At 35.5% G+C, this 26763-nt stretch overlaps 1 protein-coding gene across 5 annotated transcripts in view; it reads right to left on the reverse strand.

Annotated features, from left to right (window-relative positions):
• The window catches only part of DDX60 (DExD/H-box helicase 60), a 93745-nt gene extending 67319 nt beyond the window's left edge, over positions 1-26426 (reverse strand). Inside the window, exons 1-11 of one of the 5 annotated variants that reach the window (XM_063076888.1) lie at positions 26198-26426; positions 25132-25196; positions 20689-20794; positions 20440-20500; positions 19480-19669; positions 18554-18895; positions 16727-16843; positions 10990-11151; positions 8824-8982; positions 3186-3327; positions 2060-2215 (exon numbers count right to left, since the gene is read on the reverse strand). In XM_063076888.1, coding sequence (XP_062932958.1) covers positions 2060-2215; positions 3186-3327; positions 8824-8982; positions 10990-11151; positions 16727-16843; positions 18554-18895; positions 19480-19669; positions 20440-20500; positions 20689-20692 — 1333 coding nt within the window. In that variant the 5' untranslated portion in view covers positions 20693-20794; positions 25132-25196; positions 26198-26426. Of the gene's footprint in view, positions 1-2059; positions 2216-3185; positions 3328-8823; positions 8983-10989; positions 11152-16726; positions 16844-18553; positions 18896-19479; positions 19670-20439; positions 20501-20688; positions 20795-25131; positions 25406-26197 lie in introns of those variants that run through there. The other 4 variants (XM_063076889.1, XM_063076890.1, XM_063076891.1 and 1 more) reach the window with 4 other exon arrangements.
• Between the last annotated feature and the right edge of the window lie 337 nt (positions 26427-26763).

The following is a 26763-nucleotide window of genomic DNA, read 5'->3' on the forward strand; positions in this document are numbered from 1 at the left end:
TCAGTGATGCTCTGATAATGGATAAATTTCTGTTTTTCTGAAAATGTACACATTACTCCTTCATTCTTAAATTGTATTTTAAGAATTATATATAATTCCACTCTCTTCTGACTTCTGTCATTGCTATTGGGAACTGTGTTGTTAGACTAATTTTTTTTCCTTTGTAGGTACCTCTGGTTCTTTTAAGATATTTCTTTATTTTTGACATTCGAGAATTTCACCATGTTGTGTCTAGCATATGTATTTCTCTATGAGCATATATATGCATGTGTTTAATTTATCCCACCTGAGATTCATAACACATCCTGAATATGCAAATTCTTGTTTTTCATCAATCCAGGCAAATGCATAGTCATTAACTTTTCAAAAATTGTACGACCCACATTGGCTCATTCTCTCTTTATGAATCTTCAAATGACCGAAGGATTAGACTTCTTTCTATTTTCCATGTCTTGTATCATGTCTTTTTTTTCTGTGAAATTCTGTTTATTGAATATATTTAAGGTGTGCAACACTGTTTTTGTATACTTATCTTGATATACATACACATAGCAAAGTGTACTACAGTCAAGAAAATTAGCATTCCCGGCATCTATCACCTTTCTTTTTTTGTGATGAGTACCTAAAATCTACTCTCTTGCCAGATTACTAGTGTACAATAAAACATTATTAACCATAGGTCTCATGTAGTACATCTAGACTTCTTTATCCTAAATATCTGCAGCTTTGTACCCTTTGACTTACATCTCGTTTCTCCCTACACAGGCAGAAGTAACCACCATTTTACTCTCTGTTCTCTTGTTTCTGTCTCTTCAATACATATATATTCTACATAAAAGTGACATCTTGCAGTATTTTTCTGTGTGTGGCTTATTCCACTTAGCATAATGACACTTTTTCATTTCTAAGTGTGAGTAATTCAATCTATTTCTAGTTCACAAATTCTCCTTTTAGCAATATTCAATCAGCTTTATAACCCATTCATGGACAATGTTTTCATGTTTACAAATTTGGTTATTTTAAAATGTGAATTCTGTTTTACATTCTTTGGTTATTATCTTATGACTCAGATTTCATATTTAATTTCCTTAAGCATTTTTAAACACACATATAGTACATTCTACTTTTGATAATTACAAAATCTGAAGTACTTAAGAGTTGTAGTTCTGTAGCTGACTGTTATCTTAGTGACTTATTTCCTCAGTTGTTTTATAAATGTGTATTTGCACTCATATTTGGCAGGGAATCTTATAAAACCAGGATTTATGATGTGTTCCACTACAGAGAATTTGCCAGACCCCTTTGATCCCTTTAAGTTAATTTTTTGGCTTAGAGTTGTCTTGACCCTGCTAATAGTTTAAATCTAAACCCCAGATTGTCAGAGCAATTTATTTTGATCCACCTACAGACCAGGCCCAGTGAGATTAGTTCGTTGTTTTTCCTTTCTGAAAAGCAGGTTTGAGAAGATCTAGCCATTTAGTTATGCTACTAAGGATCCTGGATCCTGGCTTTGCGTAGAGGTCTGAATTCTATCATCACCTTCTTCTTTGACCTTGTATCCTGTCCCTGCCCAGGGCAGCTAGGATGCAAGCCTCTGGATCACTGAGATCAGTAAATACTCCCCACGGCGGCAACAACTAGGGCATTGACTTTCCACAAAGCTTTTAGCTCCCTCTTCATTTTTTGACCCCCAGGATCCTCCTTCTACTGTTTTGAGCTTAGCTATAATTACAAAAAAGATGTTTGGTGTCTCTTATCTAGCAATTCCATGTTTGGCACAAAAAGATTTTCGGTTGATCTATACTGCCATACTGCTGGAAATGAAAGTCCAGGCTGTTTTTTTAAACTGGCAACACCATTAATTACAAGCAAAACATAAAGCTTCAGAATAGTAGTTATAACATACCACCCTGAAGATATGACAATAAAGGTAATTTATTTTTATTACTAAAATGCATAGTGCTAGAAAATCATTTATACTTGAAGCATTTAGTGGTATTTTCAAAACATTTTCAGAGGAACAATGCTTTCATTTCAAATTAATTTAGAAACTTACTACCTCTGATTGGTGATGGATTATTTCCAAGAAAATGAAGTTTTGTTGTTCTCAAAGGAAATGGCTTTCCAACATCAAACTTTCCGACTAACTTTGATACGGTATCCCAGAGATGTTCATAATCCTTCATAATGACTTTTCCCAAATCCAAATGCAGCCCTATGTAACAATTAAAAACACTAACTATTAAAAGTCATCCACACATATACAGAAGCACACGTTTTGATTAAATACACACGTTTTCTGAAATACTTGTCAAATAGTGAAATTTTCAGTGAGTTCCATACTGGACCTAAATGAAAATAGTCATTTAGTGTTGACTATGAGATGGCAGATTCTAAAGTTTATCTTGTTTTTCTATTTGATAACTACATTAAAATTATAACTATCTCAACTGACAATAACAGATGGTGAATATTTATTCTTTAAGGTAATAAAAAATATTATGCCACACACAACTTTACAATCAATAAAACTGAATAAAAACTATGATTTTTCAGAGAATAGAAAACTTGTAGAGGATTGTTAAATTTATATGTCACCAATTCATTCCAATGTTTACAATATGAAGGAACCAAATCCTAGAGGTCAAAGGAGGTTTAATAATGCTCAATTATAGTTCTCTCAAAATGTGTTTTATTTTAATTTGGCTCTTAAGAAACATCAGAAAACGTTTTCTAAGAAAAAAATTCAGAGAAAGGAAAACAAATTACATACAACAAATATGCAAATCAGCTTTATCTTCTGGAAAATATTTACAATTTACTAAACATATTATAGTAATGGTATAATTACATTAATTAGAATACTTTTATGAAGAAATATTATGCATATGATTAATTGGAAAATTCAGCTGTTAAAAATTACCTGGAAATGCCAAACACATAAACATATTTTTTCCAAAAACTACTTTTGAAGTAATATTAAATGAAAAAATATTTTAGAATGCAAAATTCATTCTGATTGTGAGTAAATAGAAGTTATATACGTATGTAAACGAAGATTGGGAGAAAAGAAAATTCTTGCTATGTTATATGTTGGAAGTACAGAAAAATTATTCTGAAGTTTTAAATCCTTTATAATGTTTATCTCTACATGAATATATAATTATAATATAGTAAGATGGTACCTTGTACAGTCTCATTTTCATAGTAAAAAACAATATTCTTCAGTAAAGGCTCATCACTTAAGTCAGGCAGGTGAGTTAAATTCATATTCCAAAATTCAAAAATGTTTATATTACTTAGGATGAAATATTCACACCACCTTTTCTGAAAATTGAAAATAAAACCAAGTTATTGGCAATTTTTATACTAGAAATAAACAATAGAATGACTTTATAAGTTTCCATAGTCCAACTGAAAGGCAGTGGACAGGGCTGTTTCAATTCTTATTAATGTAAGCCCATTCAGGCTGGGTAATGATGTATGCTTCATATACCTTAGAAGATTAAAGCATAAAATAAAACCAATATTGACCAAAACTTGAATTCAGTATAGTTCCTTCTCCTGAATCAGGAAAGTCGGTATTTAACTCAATACAAGTTTGTTCTCATGCTTTGATCCACAGATAGAGTCCCAAGGCTACAGAAATATTTCTGTTTCAAATGCACCTCTGTTCTTTACTTAGGTTTTAATGTTTTCCAATTGAACTTTCAGATCAAAAAAAATATTTAAAAGAAAAAGGCACTTTTGATTGTTCAGTGATCTAGGAGATACCAGAGCCTTCAAATTCAAAGATTCCCGTCCACCTCCGCTGGTATCAACCTAACAGGTTTATGATAGTCAGTCAGGCTGTGCGGCTTTGTTCCCACCTAACACAGGCAAGTCAAGCTGTCTTCACTGACTACACTTCAGGGTAGACATGGGCAAGCAGCATCAGTGAAGTGAGAACCTAGTCAAGGTTTCAGTCAATGAAAAGCTTCCAGTGGCCAGAGGAGTTAAGTTAAAAGAGAGAGACTGAGGCTTCTCTGCCCCACATTCCTTTAATAACAAAACACAAGTGTGTTCCAAATGTGAACAATTGATCTGGTTTGATATGGAACTTTAACCCAGTGTTGTCCAGTAGAAATGTAATATGGGCAAGCTGCATGTTATTTTAAATTTTCTAGAAGTCACATTCAAAATAAAAGCTTAAATTACTTTTTATAATTTATTTCATTTAATACATATCCAGAATATTACCATTTAAGCATGTAACCAGTGTAAAAATATTAACAAGATAGTTTGCATATTTTTCATGCTAGGTGTGGAATCTGGTATTTCTTTTAAATGAACAGACCATTTCAGTCCAGACTACCTACATTTCTATATCCATTTAGGGCAATTGGCCATTGCTCTTAACATCCCAGCTCTAACCAGACAAATTAGGGAGGCAACCCAAGGTTCATGACAAAGTTATTAATATCAAAGAAGCAAGAACATCCCAACCACCGCATACGAAACACTATAGAGAACTCCGAAGAGCCACAGAACCATGGTTCTAAGACTTCAGCATAAGCCTCACCTAGAAAGGTTGTTGAATAAAACACAGATTGCTGGGCATCAGCCCTAGACTTTCTGGTTCAGTAGGTCTGATGTGAGGCCTAAGAATTGGCATTTTTAAGAAGTTTCTGGGTACTGCTGATACCGTTGGTCAGGAAACTACTTTGAGAACCACCGCTATGTAGGTTTTTTTCGCCTGATCCCACTCCCGTAATACCGCTGACTTACTAGTAACAGGTGAAAGCCGTGCAGCAGCAGTTCCTCATTTTATTCACTGCGTACAAGAAGTGCCTCTAGTGTGGTATCTATGTGTCAATATTCAGAATAAACCTAATGGAACTATTTTCTTCTATGATCTGCTTAGTTGCTTTCTTCAGAGACCTCAAAAAATTTCCTTTATCATGAAAATTTCAGAGGCTACCTGAAATTACACTTCAACCTATCAAGTGCTACCAAAATGAAGCACGGAGTATGGGAAAGGCAAGAGGGTGGTTGACTATGGGATGATCAGCTGTCACACTGTAGGGTATATATGCGGAAGCTGAACAGAGCAGAAATCAGATATCAACTTGGTCATTTACTAGCTGTGCCAACAGACCACATAGTCTTTCTGAGTCTGAGATTTTCATTTGTAAAAGAGGACATAAGAGGACTGTTGATGTGTTTAAATGAAATAATCGAGGTAGAGTAAACACATAAAACAAGTGCAGAATAATAGTAGCTACCCTATAATTTCCAGCAATCCATGCCATCCTAATTAAGGATTGTTGTTTTCTACAAACTAAAACCACAAGGTCATCTTAGAATATTCTAAAATTTACAAAGACTTTTGTAATGTCCTTTTCAACTAATGCTTCACTGTGTGTAAAAAAAAAATGTAGAAAAGTTTATGTAGAAAATTCTTCATAAACAACAATTGTACATAGAGAACATACATTTCAATCTGAAATCAATACCATAAATATTACATTCATACCATTCAGTAGTTGAGCACAAACAAGTCAACCTATATAAAGTTGACAAAAGAAACAAATATTTCTGAGAAATAAATTCACATGTCATAGCACAATATCGATGCAGTACTGTATTATTTCAATATCTGTCATGTATTATCAACAGGTTTAATGTATTAACCTGAAATGACATATGTTAAAATATCTGAAGTAAATTGAATAGAAGCTAGAAATGGAGTTTTGCTACCCTTTTTTAGTTAACATAGTCTGCCACCTCCTGTCAGACTATCAAAACACCTAGAGGAAATTTCCCCAAAGGGATTGGCAATACAGGAATGTATTTTCTCACCCAAGCATCAAAAGAATCTACACAGGACTGTGTTTACCACATCTAAAATTACTGCATCACAAAACCTTTTAAAACTTCTGTTAGAACAGTTGGGTGTTTATAGATACAAACTCAGATATGCAAGAAATGTACATACCTGAATTTTATGATAATATCCTAAATATAATCTAAGCACTACCAGGTAAAATAGGTCCAATGCATTTACTTATTAGTCCCACTCAGATCTATTCCTTTTATGAGTCTCCTCCACCAGTCCCATGCCAGACTTTGACAGGGGCATTTATACAAGTGCCATCCTTATTTCAGCAAGAAAGGGGTACCCACTGATCAGTCTGGTTGTCTCCAGTTACACATCACTCTCCAGTATTCTACATAGGCACATACCCAGATCCCTTGAATGGAGAATGAATGGATGGTCAATGGCCACTGAATGGCTTCCTGTTGGCTCCCTGGAGCCAGCAATCTACTAAAATACAGCCCTCCCATTCTATTCTGTCAACGGGCTTTCGAGAACTCTTTGAAGACTAACAGGTCCCCTCTCCCCTCTCAACCAAGCAGCATGACTCACTTAGAGCCCACACGAACTTCCAGATGCCCTCCCACTGGAAGCACAGGAGACCGTCTTCCATAACTTCATGCCTAGACAACACACTGCCTTTTCTACACAGTTCTCTGGCATGTGGAACCACAGGTCTCCTAGGTGAAGCTGTCTGTCTCCCGACCTACAACCTGAGGACTGCAGCACAGCTTCTTCTTATGCTCAGACTCCTGAAACTTCAGGGGAAACTCTATCATGCCCTTCCCACCCTACTTATGGCACCCCTTCATTTGTTCTCCAACTCTCTCCCTCTCATCTCATGGACATTTAATGGGGGTTGAGAGAAGGGAGGAAATGCAGTAGGGGCAGAAGGAGGTAGTTGGCTGCATACTTTTTTCAATAATATTTTTATACATGGATCAATAATTATTATTTTAGAAGCCAGGAATTTGGCATATGTTTTTCCAATTGGTAAAGTGATGGCATATGCCAATTCAGCTGGAGGAGGGGGCTGCGAGAAGGGAGGTGGTACAGAAAAGAGGAGTTCTTCAACTGATAACATTCAGGGAGTTCATTAACTTAGATGTGAAAATTATGCTTTCATTTTTGTTTTTGCTTACTAGTGACAAAAATTATATTTTCCTCAATTATGAACCCAGACGATACCACCATCCTGTGTAGTAGCTGGGATTTGACATCAGTAGAAATCACAGATACTTTTCCATTACAAGTGTTACAAATATCTAGAGATACGTATTGATACTTATCACTACATTGAAAGTATGGTAGTTATTCGATTATCTAATGTAGTAACAAAGAAGCAAAGTAGATCATAAATATGTTTTAATTTTTTGATAACCATATTTCAACTCATTCCTTCCAAACTCTTCTTCTTCCCTGTTCTATAAAAGCTCGTCGTCCACCTGTCTGTACTACTCACAGTCCTCCTCAGCATGCTCATTTCCCACGTTTCTTGCTCTCTTAATGATGATGATTTCCACACCTGGCTCACATTTGTCCCTCTGCCTCAGTCATATCAGCATCACAGATAGCTTCAACCTCCCAATAGACAATTATTTCAACATTTCTTTAACTTCTTTCGTCCAGTGACCCCCACCACTCTATCCCAATTTTGTGTTCTCACAGACACACCCTAGATCTTAGTCTTCTAATTACAATCAACAGTGAGCCCTGTGCCATTAAACTCAGTGTGTACTTTCCAGTCCTCCACTTCCTACAATTCTCTACAGTATTTGGTACTATTAACCCACCTTTTGAACTGCCCAGTTGTATTGGCTTTCAGAACAATTCACTCTCTTGGATTCCCTTTCCATCCATCTAGAATTCATTCTCTGTGTCTTTGGCCAGTGTCTGAACCTATACTTAATTGCTTAATATTGGACTATCTCAGGTCTCTCTGTCCTAAGCCCCCTTATTATACCTCTCTCCCAAAATTATTTCATCTATTACCATAGCATCAATTAATATCCATTGGCTAATAAGTCCAAAATTTTTATCTTCAGCTCATTCCAATCTCCTAAATCCAAATCAGTATTTCAAATTACTAGATATTAGTAGATATATCCATATGGACATTTCATTGGCGATTTGAACTCAGTATTTCCAATGAACTTATGCTGTTCCTCCCTTTCCCTGGTGCTTCACATTCGATGACTACACCTGTCAATTCTAACCCTTAAATAACTCTTGAAAACTGCTCACTGCTATTCATCCCTACTTACCACTTCCTTCGTTTCTAACACCATCAACACTTTATGTGACTAAGGTAAGAGTCACGTAATTTCCCCCAATCCACTGTTTTGCCTTTACAGTGCATGCTGTGCATTGCAAGCCTGAGAAAGTTTTAAAAATAGGAGCGCCATGCATCTGCTTGAAACCATTCAATTGGTTCTAATTGTGCTTACATCAAGTTATATCTCCATTCTTTTTTTTTTTTTTTTTTTTTTGGACCGGTAAGGGGATCACAACCCTCAGCACGGTGTGGTCTGCACCACTCTCAACCAATGAGCGCACCAGCCATCCCTATATAGGATCCGAACCAGCGGCCTCGGCTCTACCCAGCACCACACTCTCCCGAGTGGGCCACAGGTCCTGCCCTATATCTCCATTCTTTTAATAGGACATGTAGTGTCTTACATGATTTGTCTCTTACCCACCTCTGCAGCTTCATCACTCCCCCATATTCTTTCTGTTCCCATTCACTAGATGTATTTCAGTTCCTTGGTCATATTAGATTGGATGTATATCATGCTGTTTGTTATTACTACCAAACACACTTGTTGAAACCTTGATTTAGGACATTAAAACTTTAAAGTTCCCAAAGGGCTAACATTGTTCTCATATAAATCTATTTTGAAGGTTATTGTGTTTTTTATCTATCAAACAATTGAAAAAAATAATAAACTAATAAAGAGTATATTTACCATTTTTAATGAAGTCTGAATGTTATTAATCCAGCGAGAAGTGATGACTCTAGTACACGCTCTTTGAGAAAGAGGTAGGTGGAGTAGAAAAACCACACTGAGACAATGCAGTTTACATAAATCTTCCATCTCCTGCAGGGTTAAGCAATTACTTCCCATCTGGATAAAATAAAGAAGGTAAACCAGAGAATAGCAGGCTGTGACATTGCATAATAAACATGCAGCACCACAAAAGCTAGCAGCATGCTTTGCTGTGCAGGAATTGTGTGTTATTACATTCTTCAGTCTATATTTTTTAGACAGTCCTCTTCTTCATACATAAACTTGACTGCATTTATACAGATGTGATATAAAGGGAAGGGAAAGCTCCCAACTTAATAGTAGTTAACATAAAACATTTCAGGATTTTCAGTTAAGCCAAACTTTACATAAGCTGATCATGCAGCTAATGAAGTCACGATCCCCCAGGATTCTGGACTGATGAAGCCACACACTCAATGCTCTATCCTGTCCAAGTCATCATATTTTAAAAGTAATATTGAAAATTGCCAGGGTGAGCACACCAGATAGCAACATATATGCAAAATGTGCCCAGTGAGAACACAGGTGAAGAAGTGGACATATTTGATATGGTGGGACAAGGATGTCATAGCTATCTTCAAATGTTGGCAGTCATCCGTGAAGCAAGAGTAAGACTTCATCAGGGAGCCTCCAGAGGGCCACATAGGGTCTAACAATTGATTAGAAGTTCCAGAGCGAAACATTTGACTCAGTGTCATTTTTGTGAGAATGATTTAAAATAAAATGCCGAATCATGTAGAAATGTTTCACTGAAAGTATATTCAAGGAAATATTGGAAAATAAAAATACATTTTTTGGTAAAAGTTACTAGATAGAATATGATGGGGCCTAAACATTTCTGAAATTGTGGATGAAAGAGACAAAACTTCACTTTTCTTCAATAGGAATCTTTAGCCAAGAATCCCCCAGTAATCAGATTGTATACAGAATAGTACATGTAAACATGTATGTCTGAGTGTGTGAGCATGTATGTGTGTGTTCATGAATGACCATGAGCACATATATGTAGAGATGACTGCTCAGCTGGGGAGTGTATTAGTCTGTTTATTTTGCTTATAACAAAATACCTGGAACTGGGTGATTTATAAAGAAAAACGAAATTAATTGCTTACAGTTTCCGAGGCTGGGAAGTCCAAAGCCCATCTGGTGGTGGTGACAGTGACCCAGGGGTCTCACATTGCAAGATGGTGGAAGCAGAGAGAGCAGAGAGAGAAAGACAGACTCTCCTCTTCCTTTAAAGCCCTTAGAACCACGCCCTTGCCCACCATTTTTAATCCACTCACTACTGCACGGTCCTACAACCCAATCACCTCTTCAAGGCTCCACCTTTCGATTACCTTAATAGGACTTCCCACCCCCTCAACAGTCACAGTGGGGGCCAAGTTTCTAATACATAAAACTTGGGGGACACAATTCAAGCTTCAGTGAGTTTGGGGGAGACATAATTCAATCCACTGCGGAGAGAGAATCCAGACTGGCCAACAGATTCTTGATGCACCCTGTCAGTCATAAAGAAGTTTAAGAACTTTGGTATCTCTCCACCAAGACACTACAGTAGAAATGTTCTTTTAAAAGATAGTTTGATATTGTGGAATCGCACAAGATACAATCCACACTCCTGTTTAATACCTTTGCTTTGAGGAATGTTACCTACCTGAACTATTTGAACCTCTGTGTTCCCATATGTGAAATAGGATTAATAGCATCTTATTTGAAATACTCTTGTGAGAATTTAATGGCAAAATGAATACAAACGGCCCAAAACATTGTAGTATAGTAGGCACCCACCGAGTGCTAATATCCTGTTTTGTTGCCCCTCCCTTTGTATGATTTAGACTAAATATGTACCAAGTGAAACATCTTTCTATACAGAAAACACTAAATGATATAATGGCACAATAGATATTTCCTTATAAACACAAATCTAGTTTTTTCCCTATTTTTTGTATACAAATAATTAATTTTTATTCAAACAAATAAAGGAAAAACAAAAAGTACCAAATGAAGGAAATAGTAGATGAAAATCAATAAAATTTCATAAGTGGAGGGCAATGGTGTTTCCCAGTAAAGTTATAACAATCACACCTGCTTGACGTTACTTTTCTGGTTAGAGGTGGTCTTCTTTCTGTTTTCTAAAAAGTTATGGTATATTCTTAAAGACAATGAGCATGAAGTAACACAAAGGACACGCCGAATGTCAGATCCTTCTGGCCAGAGTTGCTTCAGCAGCAATATAGTCTCACATGCCTATCACAGAAAGAAATTATAGCATGGCATGATATTTAGAAAAATATTTTTATTCGTAAGTGATCTTACTAGAAGAAATTATACAGAAAAGATACATAGCTATGACAACATAGAACTCTAATTATTTCTGTTAAAATATTACAAGCAAAATTTTAAATGGGAAAATAATTTCAAGAAATATTTCAATGAAATCACTAAAAACATAAACATGTAAAGAACTCCTAAAAATCAATAAGAAAATGCCTAAGCCTTTAATAATACTATACTCCAATAAAGAAATACAAATACGAATAAAATAGAAAAAGCGTTCAGCCTCTTCAGTGATAACAAAAAACATCAATTAGCGTATTTTTACTTTCAAGTTAGCAAAGTACTTTTTAATGATAATAGCACTGGAAATTACAGTGTGATGTGTCATTTCTCTTATACTTTGCTAATGAGAGTGTGAATAGATACGGACTTAATGCAAAGCCATTTGGCAATACATACGATTATCATTAAATATGCTGATATGTTTCCACTGGCTATTTCAAGTTCCTGGGATTTAACCTAAGTAAATAATCCAAAATGTGCACCAAGATTTATGCACCAAAATATTCATCACAGAGTTATTTTTAAAAGCCAATTTTCAAACTATCACTTAGCATAAGGAAAATGTTATGTATCCAGTAAAAGTAAAATTAGTGAATAATTTTTAATTAAATCAAAGAATGTTTATATAACGATAGCAATTTAGAAAGTGAATTAAAAAGGTAAATATAACACTGTCAATTCAGTTAAAATATATAGAACACCTCTAAAAGAATATATGCAAAAAGTAGGAGTTTCTACCTCTAAGTGGTGGTGCTATAAGTAATCTTGATACATGGAGTATGAAAGGTATTCAGGGGAATAATAAGATCATGATACACTGAAATCTAGATATTATACTATTAATGAACTTTGAGGCACCCTATGTTCCAATGTGAGGCACTGAATTGCTCACAGGACATTTTTATATTTTTCAAATTCTGTCATGTATTTTCACTAAATACATACATAAATATATAGTTTTGTGGGACACTCATGCAGTTAAAATCAAGAGTCTGTAGTAATCAACTTCCTTAAAATACTAAGTATTTTTACAAGTATAAATATTCTGTGCAGAATCACACCCGCGGCATGACTTAAGAAGAAAAAACAGTCATACTGCAAAATAACAGTGTGTGAGGGGAAAAAATATTCCAGCTCTGGAATTTCTCATGCTCCTTCACCACACTTGCCCCAATTCAAGATTCTGTAGCTACCAAAGAGAGATCAACTGTAGGAAACATAAAGGAGGGGCATTAGTGAAAAGTGAAATGAAACAACCACTAAAAATATTAAATATTAAATCCCGTGGCTTACTCGGGAGAGTGTGGTGCTGATGACACCAAGGCCACGGGTTCAGATCCCTACATAGGGATGGCCGATTGCTCACTTGGGAGAGCGTGGTGCTGACAACACCAAGTCAAGGGTTAAGATCCCCTTACGGGTCATCTTTTAAAAAAATAAAAAATAAAAATACTAAATCTACCCTAAATCTGAAAATACTAAAAAGGTAACCAGGTAGAATAGAGCACAGAATACACAAAAGGAATTACAAACATGCACAGTTTAAAGCCTCACATGACGTATAAGGGGATCAAACAAGTGATTTGAAGAGACAGATGCCCTATAAAAGGGCCAGACACATGATTTAAAGAGACAGACTCAATTTATGGGGATAGAAATGACTTAAAAGTATAGCAACTATCAGCCAAGAGAAAGAAATAAATGGCATAGTAATAGGAAAGGGAGAAGTGAAATTGTCTCCATCTGCTGATTGACATGATCAGCATATCATATGCATAGAAAACCCTAAAGATTCAACCAAAAACTGTTAAAACTGATAAACAAATTCAGTAAAGTTCCATGGTACATAATTAACATACAAAAATCAGGAGCATTTCTATAATGAACTATCTGAAAAGGAAATTAAGAAAATAGTCCCATTTACCATAGCAACAAAAAAATTTAAATACTTATGTTTAAATTTAATTAAGGATGTAAAAGACCTGTACACTGAAAACTATGAGACACTGATCAAAGAAACTGAAGAAAACACAAATAATTGGAAAGATATCCCACATTTATAAATTAAGAGAATTAATATTGCAAAAATGTCCATACTACCCAAAGTTATCTACAGACTTAGTGCAATCTCTATCAAAATTTCAATGTTGTTTTTCACAGAAATGGGAAAAAAATCCTTAGATTCATATGGAACCACAAAAGACCCTTGAATAGCCAGAGCAATCTTGAGCAATAACAAAACTGGAGGCATCATACTCCCTGATTTCAGAATACATTCCAAAAGTGATTGTAATCAAAACAGCATGGTACCGGCATAAAAACAGAGACACTGACCAATGGAACAAGATAGAAAACCCAGAAATAAACCCATTTACCGTCAACTGATTTTTTGACAAAAATGCCAGGAACACACAATGGGGAAAGGACAGTCTCTTCATTCAGTGATGTTGGGAATACTAGGTATCCACATGCAGAAGAATGAAATTAGATCATATACAAAAGTCAACTCAAAATGGATTAAAGCTTTAATTTAATACCTGAAATTGCAGAACTACTAGGAGACAACATAGAAGAAAAGCTCCACAACATTGGTCTGATCAATGATTTTTTGAATAGGACCCCAAAAGCACAGGCAACAAAAGCAAAAGTAAACAAATAGGATAGCATAAAACTGAAAAGCTTCTGCACAGCAAAGGAAACAATTAACAAATGAAGAGACAATCAATGGAATGGAAAAAAATATTTACATACTATGCAGCTGATAAGAGGTTAACATTCCAAAATATATAAAGAATTCAAACAACTCAATAGCAACAAAACACATAATGCGATTAAAAAATGGGCAAAGTATCTGAATAGACATTACCCAAAAGAAGACATACAAATGGACAACAGGTACATGAAAAAATGGTCAGCATCACCAATCTTTAGGGAAATGCAAATCAAAACCACAAGTGAGATATCATCCCACACCTGTTAGAATGGCTTTTATCAAAAAGACAAAAGATAAGTGTTGAAAAGGATGCCAAGAAAAGGAAACTCTTATTTACACATCGTTGGTGAGAATGTAAATTAGTACACCCATTATGGAAAACTGTATGGAGGCTCCTCAAGAAACTAAAATAGAACTACCATATGATCAGACAATCCCACTTGTGGGTATATATGCAAGGGAACTGAAATCAGTATGTTGAAGGGATATCTGCACTCTAATGTTCGTTGGAGCATTACTCATGATGGCTAAAATATGGAAGATATAGGTGGGAGGGACCCAATATAAAATACAAACACTAACCAATGAACTTAACAATATCAATAATGAATAAACACACTGAAGGAGGTGGGCAAGAAAGAACTAATCTGAATAACTTTGGGAAACAATTTATTGACCTCTTCTATGGCTACAAATAAAAAGAACTGCATGTAAATTCTGTAATCTATTAAGTAAATATGTTTCTCACAGGGTATGGTTAACAATTCTAAAACTACTCTACGTGTATATTAGAATTGAACAAATAAGGAAATATATTGTAGGTAACGAAAGCTGAATTTCTCACAATTGGAGAAAGAAATTACAAATGAAGAAAGGGGAGGCACAAAATGAATCATGTGGAGTTGAATTAGAATAAAAGTTATATATGTACATATATTTCCTTGTTCTGTCTTCTGAAAATTCCTAGTAGCAATAACATCCCAGTAGCAATGAACCCGCTTAGTTTTCACATCTGGACTTCTAAATGCTATTTTCCAATAAAAGCAACCAAAACACCTTGGAAAAGTAGTTAATGTCAGGGTGGGGCTGGGAAAATGAAAGAGGAGACTAGAACATCTTGTAGATTTCAAAAAGTAAGAAAGTACTCAAGAGATGGAGACGTAAAAGAACGCAAGTGCCAACCTAAAGGATCTTCTAATGTTCAAATCTGGCACAATTTTGATGAGCAGCAAAATAATAATAATATTGGATTTTATAATATAAAATAAATATCCATTAATCCCTACTGATATAAATAAATAAACAAATAAATGGCAGAAGCTAGGATAGCTCTCCCTTACAACAGAATTCCACTAATAAATGTAGAAGGAAAGAATGAAATAGAAAATCACCATTAGGCCAAAACATCAGTAATAACCGTCGCAGACAAAATCCACTGACGGAAGCTAAAATTAATCAGCAAAAGCTTGAAAAGAAGCATATTTGCATAGCCACAAAGTATTTCCCTAAAGATACGTATTAACTACAAAACTGTCAGGCATCAGCTTAACCAGTGTTAAGATATATCTACATCATGAACCTTTTGATACCATACACTGAAGACACGGCATCGTTACAGGACATTCTTGCCCAAAATGCATAATTTCATTCCAATCATTAGAAAATATCTTTAAAAATGCCAAGGTCATGAAAGACAAAGAAAGACTGAGAAACTATTTCAGACTGGAGGAAACTAGAGAGACATAACAACTAAATGGAGGTGGTACTCTAGATTGAATCGTGGAACAGAACAAGACGTGGGTGGAAAAATAAGTGAAATTCAATAAGGTCTGAAGCTTTGTTAATAGCAGTGTGTCCTGTTTTTCATCATTGCACCATGGTTACTTAAAATGTTAACATTAGGAGAAGCTAGGTGAGACGCACAAGAGTACGGAAACTGTACTACTTTTGCAACTTTGCTATAGTTAAGAAATGAGTTCAAGTAAAAAGTCTTTTGTAAACAGAGCTGCGATGAACATGGGAGTGCAGGCATCCCTTCGACATGATGATTTCCATTCCTCTGGGTGTATACCCAGAAGCGGGATTGCTGGATCATATGGAAGATCTATCGGTAGTTGTTTGAGAAACCTCCACACTGTTTTCCATAGTGGTTGTGCAAATTTACAGTCTCACCAACAGTGTAGGAGTGTTCCCCTCTCTCCACACTCTCACCAGCATTTGTTATTCACAGACTTTTTGATTAGACATGGAACCAACCTAAATGTCCACCAGTGAATGACTGGAGGAGAAACTGTGGTATATATACAACATGGAACACTACTCCGCCATAAAAAAGAACGAAATACTCCCGTTTGCAACAACATAGATGAGCCTGCAGAAACTTACGTTGAGTGAAATAAGCAAAGCACAGAGGGATAAATACCACATGTGCTCACTCATATGTGGGAACTAAGAGAGAAAGAAGGGAGGAAAGGAAGACCACAGTGGTGCATTGGTCTTACAGAGGGAGGGAACATTCCTAGGGCTACAAAGTGGAGGAGGGGGGCAGGGGGGAGGGGAGGGAGAGGGAGGTTGGGGATAATCAGGTGGGGGACATGGGGTACAAATGCAATTTGTGGTAATGGGTATGCTGCCAGTATGATCTGGCCCTCACATCATGGGCACGAGCGGTGGCAATCAGCTTTGTATCTCATAAATATTCATAACCAATAAAAATATATAAAATAAAAATAGAAAAATAAAATAAAGTCTTTTAAACGGTTTCATTACCTCTTCCATCATATTTTCCCATTTTAAATTTCCAAAAAGAGATGATATTGCAGAATCTCTACAGTTATTCAACTGTTTAAGCAGGGTTTTATAAGCATCTTCAATCTTGTTTTTATTCTGTAAAACAAAGGAAAGTCAGGTAAATTGTCATAGATAAAATATATGATTACTTTCCAACTACAGAAAATCAGATATTTAAGGTGTAATTATGTTACAATATATTTCTAAGTAAAAAAATATTATACCAATGTAATTGCCGATGGTCAGCACAGTTTTTAAAGCCTGCCAAACATCACTATTTTGTCTTTGCTAAACTAACTTTGTCTGGTTATATGGTGCGTTTTGTTTTTCAACACCTTCATGAAGGTAAAATTAGCACAATGTAAAATTCACTCATTTTAAGAGTATAATTCAATGTCTTTCTGTAAATTTATCAAGCTGTGCATCCATCATCACAATCCAATTTTAGAATATTTCCAACACCCCCCAAAAACCATGATGTGCATTTAGTGCAATATATTTTATTATGATAAATTTCAAACATACCCATGAATAAAGTATAGCATCACCTCCGCACTGGTACCTATCACTCAGCAACAGCCATTATCAACATACATTGCATTTTTAATTATATTTCATGTAGTCATCAAATTGGTTAATAAAATAACTTCTATAAGGTGAATGTTCAACGAATTAGAAAATAAATTATTTTATGAGCATTAAAATACTCCATTAAAAAATTCTTCTTAAGGAGAGATTGGGCAGGATGTTTGTAGGGCACTCTTAAAACTCAGATTCAGAAATTGCTCTAACAATAAAGATAGATCAATCAATAACAGTACTTCCTTGAAATATAAAAATAAATTCCAGGGCTGTTCCTGCTAACAGTAGGCAGCCAGAGTTGGAAATATTTTAATAATAGGAGCACTAACTAAAGCAATATAAACTACCTTACCATTTCATAACAGCCATGTGCATGTCCCCAAATACATGAGGGCTGTGACACAATGCTCAAAGAGTGATAAATGTTAACTGACTCAAAAATTATTTTGATGAAATATAAAATGGTCTTCTTAATCAGAATTCATTGCAAGTAGTGAAAAATAAGCTGAAATTAGATTTATTAATAAAGTCCATTTGCATTTTTAACTCCCAAAATTTCAATATGGTAATTATCAAAATACCAATATAGTAAAATTATAAGGTCATAGAATGAGAATTCTAAAGACTGAAAATTCTCCTGTTAATGACTTAATATTAAGAAATAAACTTATTTCAGTTCTTTTCCTTCTTCATTAACCTTCTCCATTACTTTCTCATTAAAGTCCACCATATTAACATCATTTCACTAGTACGTCTTGGCAGCAGAAACATAAATTTGCCTCCAATTTAATGTATTTCCGGCCTTCATTAACCAGGAGTCAATATACCACACAGGGGTTAAGAGCATGGGACTGAAATCAGACTGCATCTTTGTAAGCCCGTGTTCTATTATTCATTTCGTGTTGATGGTGAGCAGATTACTTATTCAAGTATCTATTTCCTCATCTATGAAACATAGATGATACTAACACCTACCTTACGGGATTGTTGTGAAGGTTAAATGAAAATAATTCAAGAGAAGTATCAAGCACTATTGTTATAACAATAAGTGCTCAATAAATGACTACATTTGTGTCATTATTACCAATATTTTATTATTATTAATTTTTATATTTCTGTTAAACTTATGATAATTTTCATTGAGAAGGTTGGAAAAACTGAATCCAGTAATTTAAAAAATTTTCTAAAAATCTCAAAGAAAATTGTCTTTTAGAAATAAATTACCTCCTTGAAAAATATCTGGTTTCTGTTCATGCTTGGCAAAAAGTATGCGTAAAGTCGAAGAATATTAGATGCTTGCCCTGAGAAAAGCACAACATTGACCTTCATTGCCCAAGACTGAATGATTAAAGAGCTGAAAAGTTGTGTTTGTAGACTGTTAAGGCCTTCATCTGCAACTATTAGGAAATATGGGCAACTCTCTTCCAAGAAAATTTTCCACTCCTCTGATAAGCATCCAGAAAATTCAGTTCGAACATCAATGGTAGTATTATTCTGAAGATGAAGAATTAAAGCAGTTCTCAAAGAAAGAAGTTCAGGGAAGCTGAAATATGCATCCTCTGCATCCTGTGGAGGAGGAGATTAAATACATTTTTTCTGAAGTTATTTGACACATTAGTTACCTCTAGGGAAAGGATTAGGAAGGAGTAGTAGTGGTTCTACATATCTATATCTGAAATTGGTAAAATTGTATTAGTTATACCCAGAATCAAAAGAGAAAACCAAATACAGTATTCTCTTGGAGATATTTATCATACAACAAACAATAACGAAGCAGGGTTAGTGAGTTTGCCTGGGTTCAAATATGTTTATGTTAGGCTCAAATAAATTTACTGCTGAGTTCTGAAGACAGAAGCAGTTCTCAGAATTGGAAGACTAAAATGCACAGATCGACTGGTCTGCTGTTGAGAAGATTTCTCATCCTCCCTCATAATAAAATTCCATTATTGCAAATAAAAAATAATCTCAAATGTGGTAATTTCCAAATACTGGAATTATCGGTAATTTTTTCTCTTCTTCCCTGCAACTTTTCTGGAGTTTTATATAAGTATTTTATTTTGTAACAAGAGGAAAAATATTTATAAAATAATTTAAGAAATTTTAGTTTTAGTTCTCAAGTTATAGAAAAGAATTCAACTATCCCATATTACCTTGAAAAAAACTATGGCAAACTGTCCTCCTTTACTAATAATATCCACAAAATAGTGTTCAATCAGATAGAAGAAGTGGAGATTCTGCCCTGGCTTTAAAGATTTCTCACATATATGTGTGATAAGTAATGAATCTCCATCAATCACAAAAAATTCAGATTCAACAAAATCATTGAATATACTGGAATATCTAAAATGAAAAACAGACTGTTAAAACAAAAATCACACATAGAAAACCAAAAAAAAAGCAGTAGGATCATTATTATTATCCCATTATCATTATTGTCAACAGCTAAATTTGCCAAATAATTATTTTATGGCAGTCTCTATGCTCAATAGGCACAACTATACTTCATAAGGAGAAAGCAGGCTCATTCCATCTTACAGATGAGGAAACTTAGGCTCAGAGAACTACAGTAAATTTTCCAAGGCCATATAGCAGCACCTAAGTTGGATTTAGGGATTTAATCCCTGTATTCTGAATATAGACTTTTGTTATATTTCCTTCTTGCTTAATCAATCTCATTCCCTTATAAAACAATGGGTTCATAGATGTTGACAAATGAAGCAACAGAAAACTATTTCCACCCACTATGAAACAGTTCTAAACGTGCTGTTAAATCATATATATATACATAGCTTTATGTAGTTATAGATATAGTATACATTGTTACATACTATATACTGATATATACTATATATAATATACAGATATATATGTATATATGTACACACTGACATATATATCAGTATATCATATATACATTGTATATCATATATACATATATACATATACATATACATACATACATACTTATACATACATACATACATATATATATATATATATATATATATATATATATATATATATATATATATATCAGTACAAGGCCAACTAGATATTCAGGGAATGTGACATACAATTTCACATCTCTTTATTACTACAAAAATACTCACTCAGCTTTTGGCATTTCACTCAAAATTAACTGTGACATTTTCTCTGAAATCATCGTGCTTTCTAAATGTTAAAAAAAGAGAGAATGGATAACTTTCAATCAGTTCTTTTTAAGGGTGCTCTCATTTATTTAGTTATTATTTGAGAAAGAAGAAAGAGTAATTAAATTGTTTTATTCCATTAAGTTTATGTAGCTTACAGAATCATTGTTTTATAATCTATAAATACTTGTATTTTAAAATGAAAATTACCCATTTTTACCACAAGTGTCTCCAATCTGAGCTGCAAGTATCAAATATAGCAAATATTTTTTACTTTGGTTCCTCTCAATGGCAGTTATTAATGAAAATGGTAGATCTGCAAAGCAAAAAGAAAAATAAGAAAGTCTTTATTCTGTTAACAAATATCTACTGAATGACCACTATGTATCAAGCAATGCATTAAGCACCCAGGATACAGGAATGAAAAAAGCCTGCATGTGGTCAGTTCTCATGGAGCTTAAAATTTATAAGGAAAAACAGTCATTAATTATATAAACAATGAAAAATTTCAAATGTGACAAATTCAAAGAGGTCAGAGGAAGCATCCCTAAAAAAGTAATGCCTGATTTGAGAAAAAACCAAACCAAAAACAAACAAATAAATAATTATGCTTATAAGTTGAACTGTCAAAAGAAGAGAGAACGGTGGTTACTGAAGAAAGGGCACTGGGGAGAGGGGACAGTGAGAGGTTGGTCAATGGGCACAAAATTACAGCTAGATCAGAAAAATATATCCTATGGGTGTATAGTCGACCCAGGAATCTATAATTAACAATGATTTACTGCATGTTACCAAATGATTAGAACGCAAGAGATCAAATGCGCATGTCACAAAGACATGATTAAGTTTTGCAATGATGAATATGCTTATTACCCTGAATAGATCAGCACACATTGTATACATGTACTGAAATACAACTCTGTACCTCCTAAATATGTACAATCAATGTTTCAAGAAAAAAATTTTTTTAATGAAGTAATTATTGAGGTGAGTTCTGAAGGATTAAACAAGAATTAATTAGGCAAAAAGGGGGAAAGTAGTATTCCAGGCAGAGGGACTAGAATACCATGTGTAAAAGCCCTAAGGCAGGAAGGAATGGGGACAAAACTAGGTGACTAAAAGAGGCCAGTAGGGCTCCAGTGGAGACAGCAAAGGGAAGGGCTAGCTGTGCTAGATATGGCTAAAGAAATATAAGGGCCTGCAGAGCTTTTGCGAGCATGTTATAGAATTTTCTCTTCATCCCAGAATCAAAAACTAGCCACCGATGGACTTTAAACAGGTGGTATTATGATTGACTTTGCACTTTGAAAAGATTACTCCAGCTACAGTAGAGAGAATAGCTAGCATGGGAGCAAAGTTCTTGTTAGCAGAGCAAAGGGAGCTGTTGTTCGGGACAGTAACTGATGGCAATTTGACGCAATACAGTCTGATGCAAAATAGTTTGATCACTACCATTAATGAGCTTGCTTAGACAAGGAGCGATGGCATCATGGGAGAAGAAGACTAAAAATCCAATTTTGAGGATTATCAGTATTTTATAAATGGCAGGAAAGAGGAGGAAGAGTCTGCAAAGGTAACTGAGAAGGAACTGCTAAAAAGGCAGAAGAAAATGCACTTGAGTATTTTGTCATGGAAACCAAATATTAAGACATCTGCCATTCAGTACATTAGAGCTGTGAAACACAGATACATAGATGCATAGATTCCTATTCCATAACATTAAAGTACATTCAATGGTGAAGCACACACTGATAATAAATTTTAAAGTGATAAGGCAAGGAAGTATATGAGTGTAAAAACAAGTAAATTTGAAGAAAAAAATCACTGGGGGTTGGAATGTTTAGGAAACACTTAATGGAGATCGGAGCGTAAGCCTGGTCTCTCACTTACCCAACTATCCTGTCTATTTCAAAGATTTATAGAGCACCCACTCTTCACCAAGCATTGTACTTGCTGCAGCATATGCAAAAAGCTTCCTCTCCTCTTACAATCTTGTGAAAGCTTAAAGAGAATTAAGTCAAACATCACAGTATAATGTGTGGAATGTTCTAGCAGAAATGGCACAGGAAGCCATCAGAGAATTGTGAAGGAGTTCTTTGGTCAGACTAGCGGAATCAGGGTCCTGTGTTCTGAGGTGTCAAGGACAAGTTGAAAAAATGATAAAGAATTATTGCAAGCATGTCAGGAAAAGGAAAAGAAATAGAGGATTACATTAAGGTAGCAAAAATAGCACCAGTTTATTGCACAGAGACATAAACCTACATGACAAGTTTGAGATTCTGCAGCTTATCCTACATGGCATAGCCCAGGGTGACTGATGAGAGATGAAACTGGAATGATAGGTATGGACCATATTATAAAAGGTCTTGTGCATAGGTAAGCTGTTTAGACTTTTCTATGAAAACTTTCTGTGGGTACCAGTTGGACACTGCACAACTCTTCAACAATAACCATTGTGGCAGAATAAAACCCTCTCTAATTTGACAATTAAAGGATTCCATAGCCTGCCAGCCTACTCTTCTCTCCGCTACTCTACAGGAAAAGCTTCCCTTTTGAACTCTACCCCAAATACATACGTGCCTTAACACTTAAAACAGAATTCACAATCATTATCCCCACTTCTCTCTCATTTAAGGAAGAGGTATGCTAGAGAAAATAAAACCAGCCACCTGTAGTGACTGATGAATGAATACACACACACACACACACACACACACACACACACACAAATTAGTATCAATAGACATTTGATGCCAAAAAATTAATAAGTAAGAAGAAGCCAGATGAAAAAACAGGATTCAAGGACAGGCTAGACCTTCAAAAAATTCTATTTAGTGCTCTCAAAGAGTCAAAAAGATATTACCTAATAAAATAATAGGTTGCTACAGAGAGAGAAGGAGAGAGATCAAGTGCTCATAAAAATTAAAAACATAGTTTCAGAAAAAATTTCATCTGCAGAAAAATAAAATATACTTGCTGGAATCTCAAGTTAATGATCTTGGGGTTCAAGTCGAGGAAATTTCTTAGAAGACAGAATTAAAAGACAAAGAGATGAGAAAGAGAAAAAATACTAATAAGTACAGGAGATGGATCAAAAAGTCCTAAATCCATCTAATAGTAATTCCAGTAGGAGAGAACTAAGATTCCAAAATAGGTGGGGACATTTTTTTAAAGGAATATAATAATATTAGACCAGAACTAAAGAAAAACACACATGTTTAGACTGAAAAGTTTCTCCAAGTATTGAATGGAAATAATGACAAAAGAGCACACTTAGGCACAGCTCATCAGAACTGCAGAGCTCCGAAAATAGAGAATGAGCTAAAAGAAGTAGAAGTCACGAGGCTGCATGGGAAGTGGTTAAAGGCATGACCACTGTCGACAGACTGCCTGGGTTTTAATCCTAGTTCCGAAATGTGCTATAGTTCTATAAGCTTTAGCAAGTTATTTGCCTTCTCTGTCTCAGTTTATTCATCTATAAAATTGGGACAATAATATTCCTTTCCTCTGGTTGTGTTTTCAAGCTACAAAGAACTAATTAAAATAAGCAACATTACTGGATGTTTTGATGAAACAACATTTTCAAATTTCTAAGGGGAAAATATTTTGAACCTAGACTTTTGCATTCAAAGTCATTCAATTCATTGAAAAGGCAAAAAGAAGTAATTAGAATTTTAAGATGTCAGAAATTTCACCAACCATATAGCTTAAATGCTAATTTTATTGAAAAATATAATGCAGAAGATTGGAGAAAAACAAGCAATAATGAGGACAATCAAGAAACAGTGGAACTATGTCTAATCCATAAGAATTAAAGGAACCTATAAAGAAAAATAAGAGAGTCCATGATACTTTGAATTTAGGATAGTCTGTTTCAAACAGTAGTCTTAATGATATAAAACTACATTTCCTGACCAAACATGCAGATTGCTCCTACAGTGAATAATGTGTACACAACCATAATTTTGTAACTGCTGTTTACTTGTTTTTCATTTTTTACTCAACACAGAAATAAATCACAAGAATTAAAGTCACAATATACTGTAATATATGATAAACTTTGACAATATAAAAAAATAATATAATAAACCAAATTGGGAGGTCCAGAAAAGAAAGAATAGTAGGAAAAAAAGAAGAAACATATGCTAATTTCCTTATCTTTCACAGCAGGAAGTCCAGAGATAGCATCTAAAGACGATCTATCAAAAAATAATGGTTTGTGGAATCAAGAAGTTATCCTGCCTTTCTTAAAAGTACTGCACCATTGAGTTATAAAATAGTAACAGATGTGGGAGAGTTTCATTTCTACAAGTAAACAGAGAAAAAATGATAGAATTAGAATATCACCATTTTACAACTCCTAATGAATGAACAGATCTTGATGTTTTTATGTGATAGCACAATAAAAATAGAAGCAAATGTCTACACCATCACTGAAGAACTCTATCTTCCACCCCAATCAAACTTAAGTCTGATTAAAACTCACATAGTAATGACTAATTTACAAGATGTTTAGAGGACATAGAAAGATGTTAAATGACACCACAAAGACTATGAGAATCTCTACAGGACACACGAAAATACAAACAAAAAAATTCACATCTTATTAACCAATAAATTACAAGGGGATGAAAGAGATTGAAAGAAACTTACAAGGTATATCATCCAATCACAGCAGTGTCAGCACTGAATCATATTTGGGTTCTGATTCCAACCAGCTTGAAGAGGAAGAAGAGGAAAGAAGAAAGTAATGAAGGAAGGGAAGGAGGGAAATGAAAGGGAGAAAAGGGAAACTAAGATAAAGGAGGTGAGGGGAAGTAAAGGAAAGAAAAAGGGGGAAGAAAAAGGGAATCATAGAGTATGCATTGCAACAAAATACTGGAGACACTTTGAGGAAGGCATCTAGCTCCTAAAGCCCTTCCTACACAAGAGCTGATCAGTATTGGGTGGAACTTTAAAATGGTCTCCAATACCCTGTATAATCACCTCCCTTAGATGTGTGGGCAGGACCTGTGAATCCAATGGGATAGTCTGTTCCACAACTAGGTTACATTATGTAAGACTCCATCTAGTAGACAAGGGAGAGATTCTCCTGCTGGCTTTAAGGCATAAACCACCATGTTGTGAGAGGACCACATGGCTGGGACCTGAAGGTGGAATCTAAACGCTGAGGGTCACCCCAGCCAACAGCCAGCACAAGAACAGGGCACCCCAATCCTATAGCTGCGAGGAGCTGAATTCTTTCAATAACCTAGATGAGCACCCATGGCCTCCGATGAGAAGGCAGCTCCCGCAGACACCTTGATTTCAGCCTGGAGAGATGGTGAACAGAGGACTCGGTTAATCTGTGCCTGGACTTCTGGTCAGTGAAAATCGTAGCATCTATAATTAACAATAATTTCCTGCATGTTATCAAAGGGCTGGAAGAAAGGAGATAGAATGTCCTCATCACAAAGAAATGATTAAGTTTTGTAATGATGAATGTAATTACCCTGATTTGATCATCACATATTGTATACATGTACTGACAATTCAACTCTGTACTCTGCAAATATGCATAATCAATATGCTTCAATAAAAAAAAAATTGTAAAATAATAAATTTGTACTGTTTTTAAGCCAGTAAGTTTGAGATAATTTGTAAGGCAGCAATAGAAAATCAGTGCCTTCCTATTGTCTTAAGTCTAAACTTTCAGGGTGCGTAGGAATCGCCCGGGTACCTCTGTAAGTGCAGATTCTGATTCTGCAAGTCTGAAGTGGGGATTGTCTGGAGGAAGAAGCTACTCGCTGCTGTCAACGTCCAGGTTTCGTCGGCCGTGCTCAGACCTGCCGTCCCTCAGTTTCTCCTCAGCAGCCACATCCCCAGCGCCCCGCTTTGCAGAGCACCCCTTGAATGCCTGAGCACCCTCCTCTCTCCTGCAGACCTCAGCACTCCGCGATCATCAGGGCCGTCCCTTTCCTCTGCCTCTCCCCACGCCTGGCTTCCCGGGACAGCAGGGGGCAGGCCACCTCTCCGTCGGGCCCATCCACATGTTGAAGGAGACCTAGAATCCTCGCGGGACAGCTCCGCCCCAGGACCCTACCTCAACATCCCAGAGCCCCAAGTGCACGCGGGGCCCCAAAGCGCCCCCCACTCCTCACCCCGACCCCAGACCCCGGACCTGCCGAGTCCAGAGAGCGGCTGAGCTGCGAGCCCTGCGGGGAGGGAGTGGAGGAAGGGGACCGAGCGCCGAGCCCGAGCGGAACCAGGGGTACCCTGGCGGCAGGCGTGGTCGGACTGAGCGCT

The sequence above is a fragment of the Cynocephalus volans genome, chromosome 13 (assembly GCF_027409185.1).
Source record: "Cynocephalus volans isolate mCynVol1 chromosome 13, mCynVol1.pri, whole genome shotgun sequence".
Taxonomy (NCBI): Eukaryota; Metazoa; Chordata; class Mammalia; order Dermoptera; family Cynocephalidae; genus Cynocephalus; species Cynocephalus volans.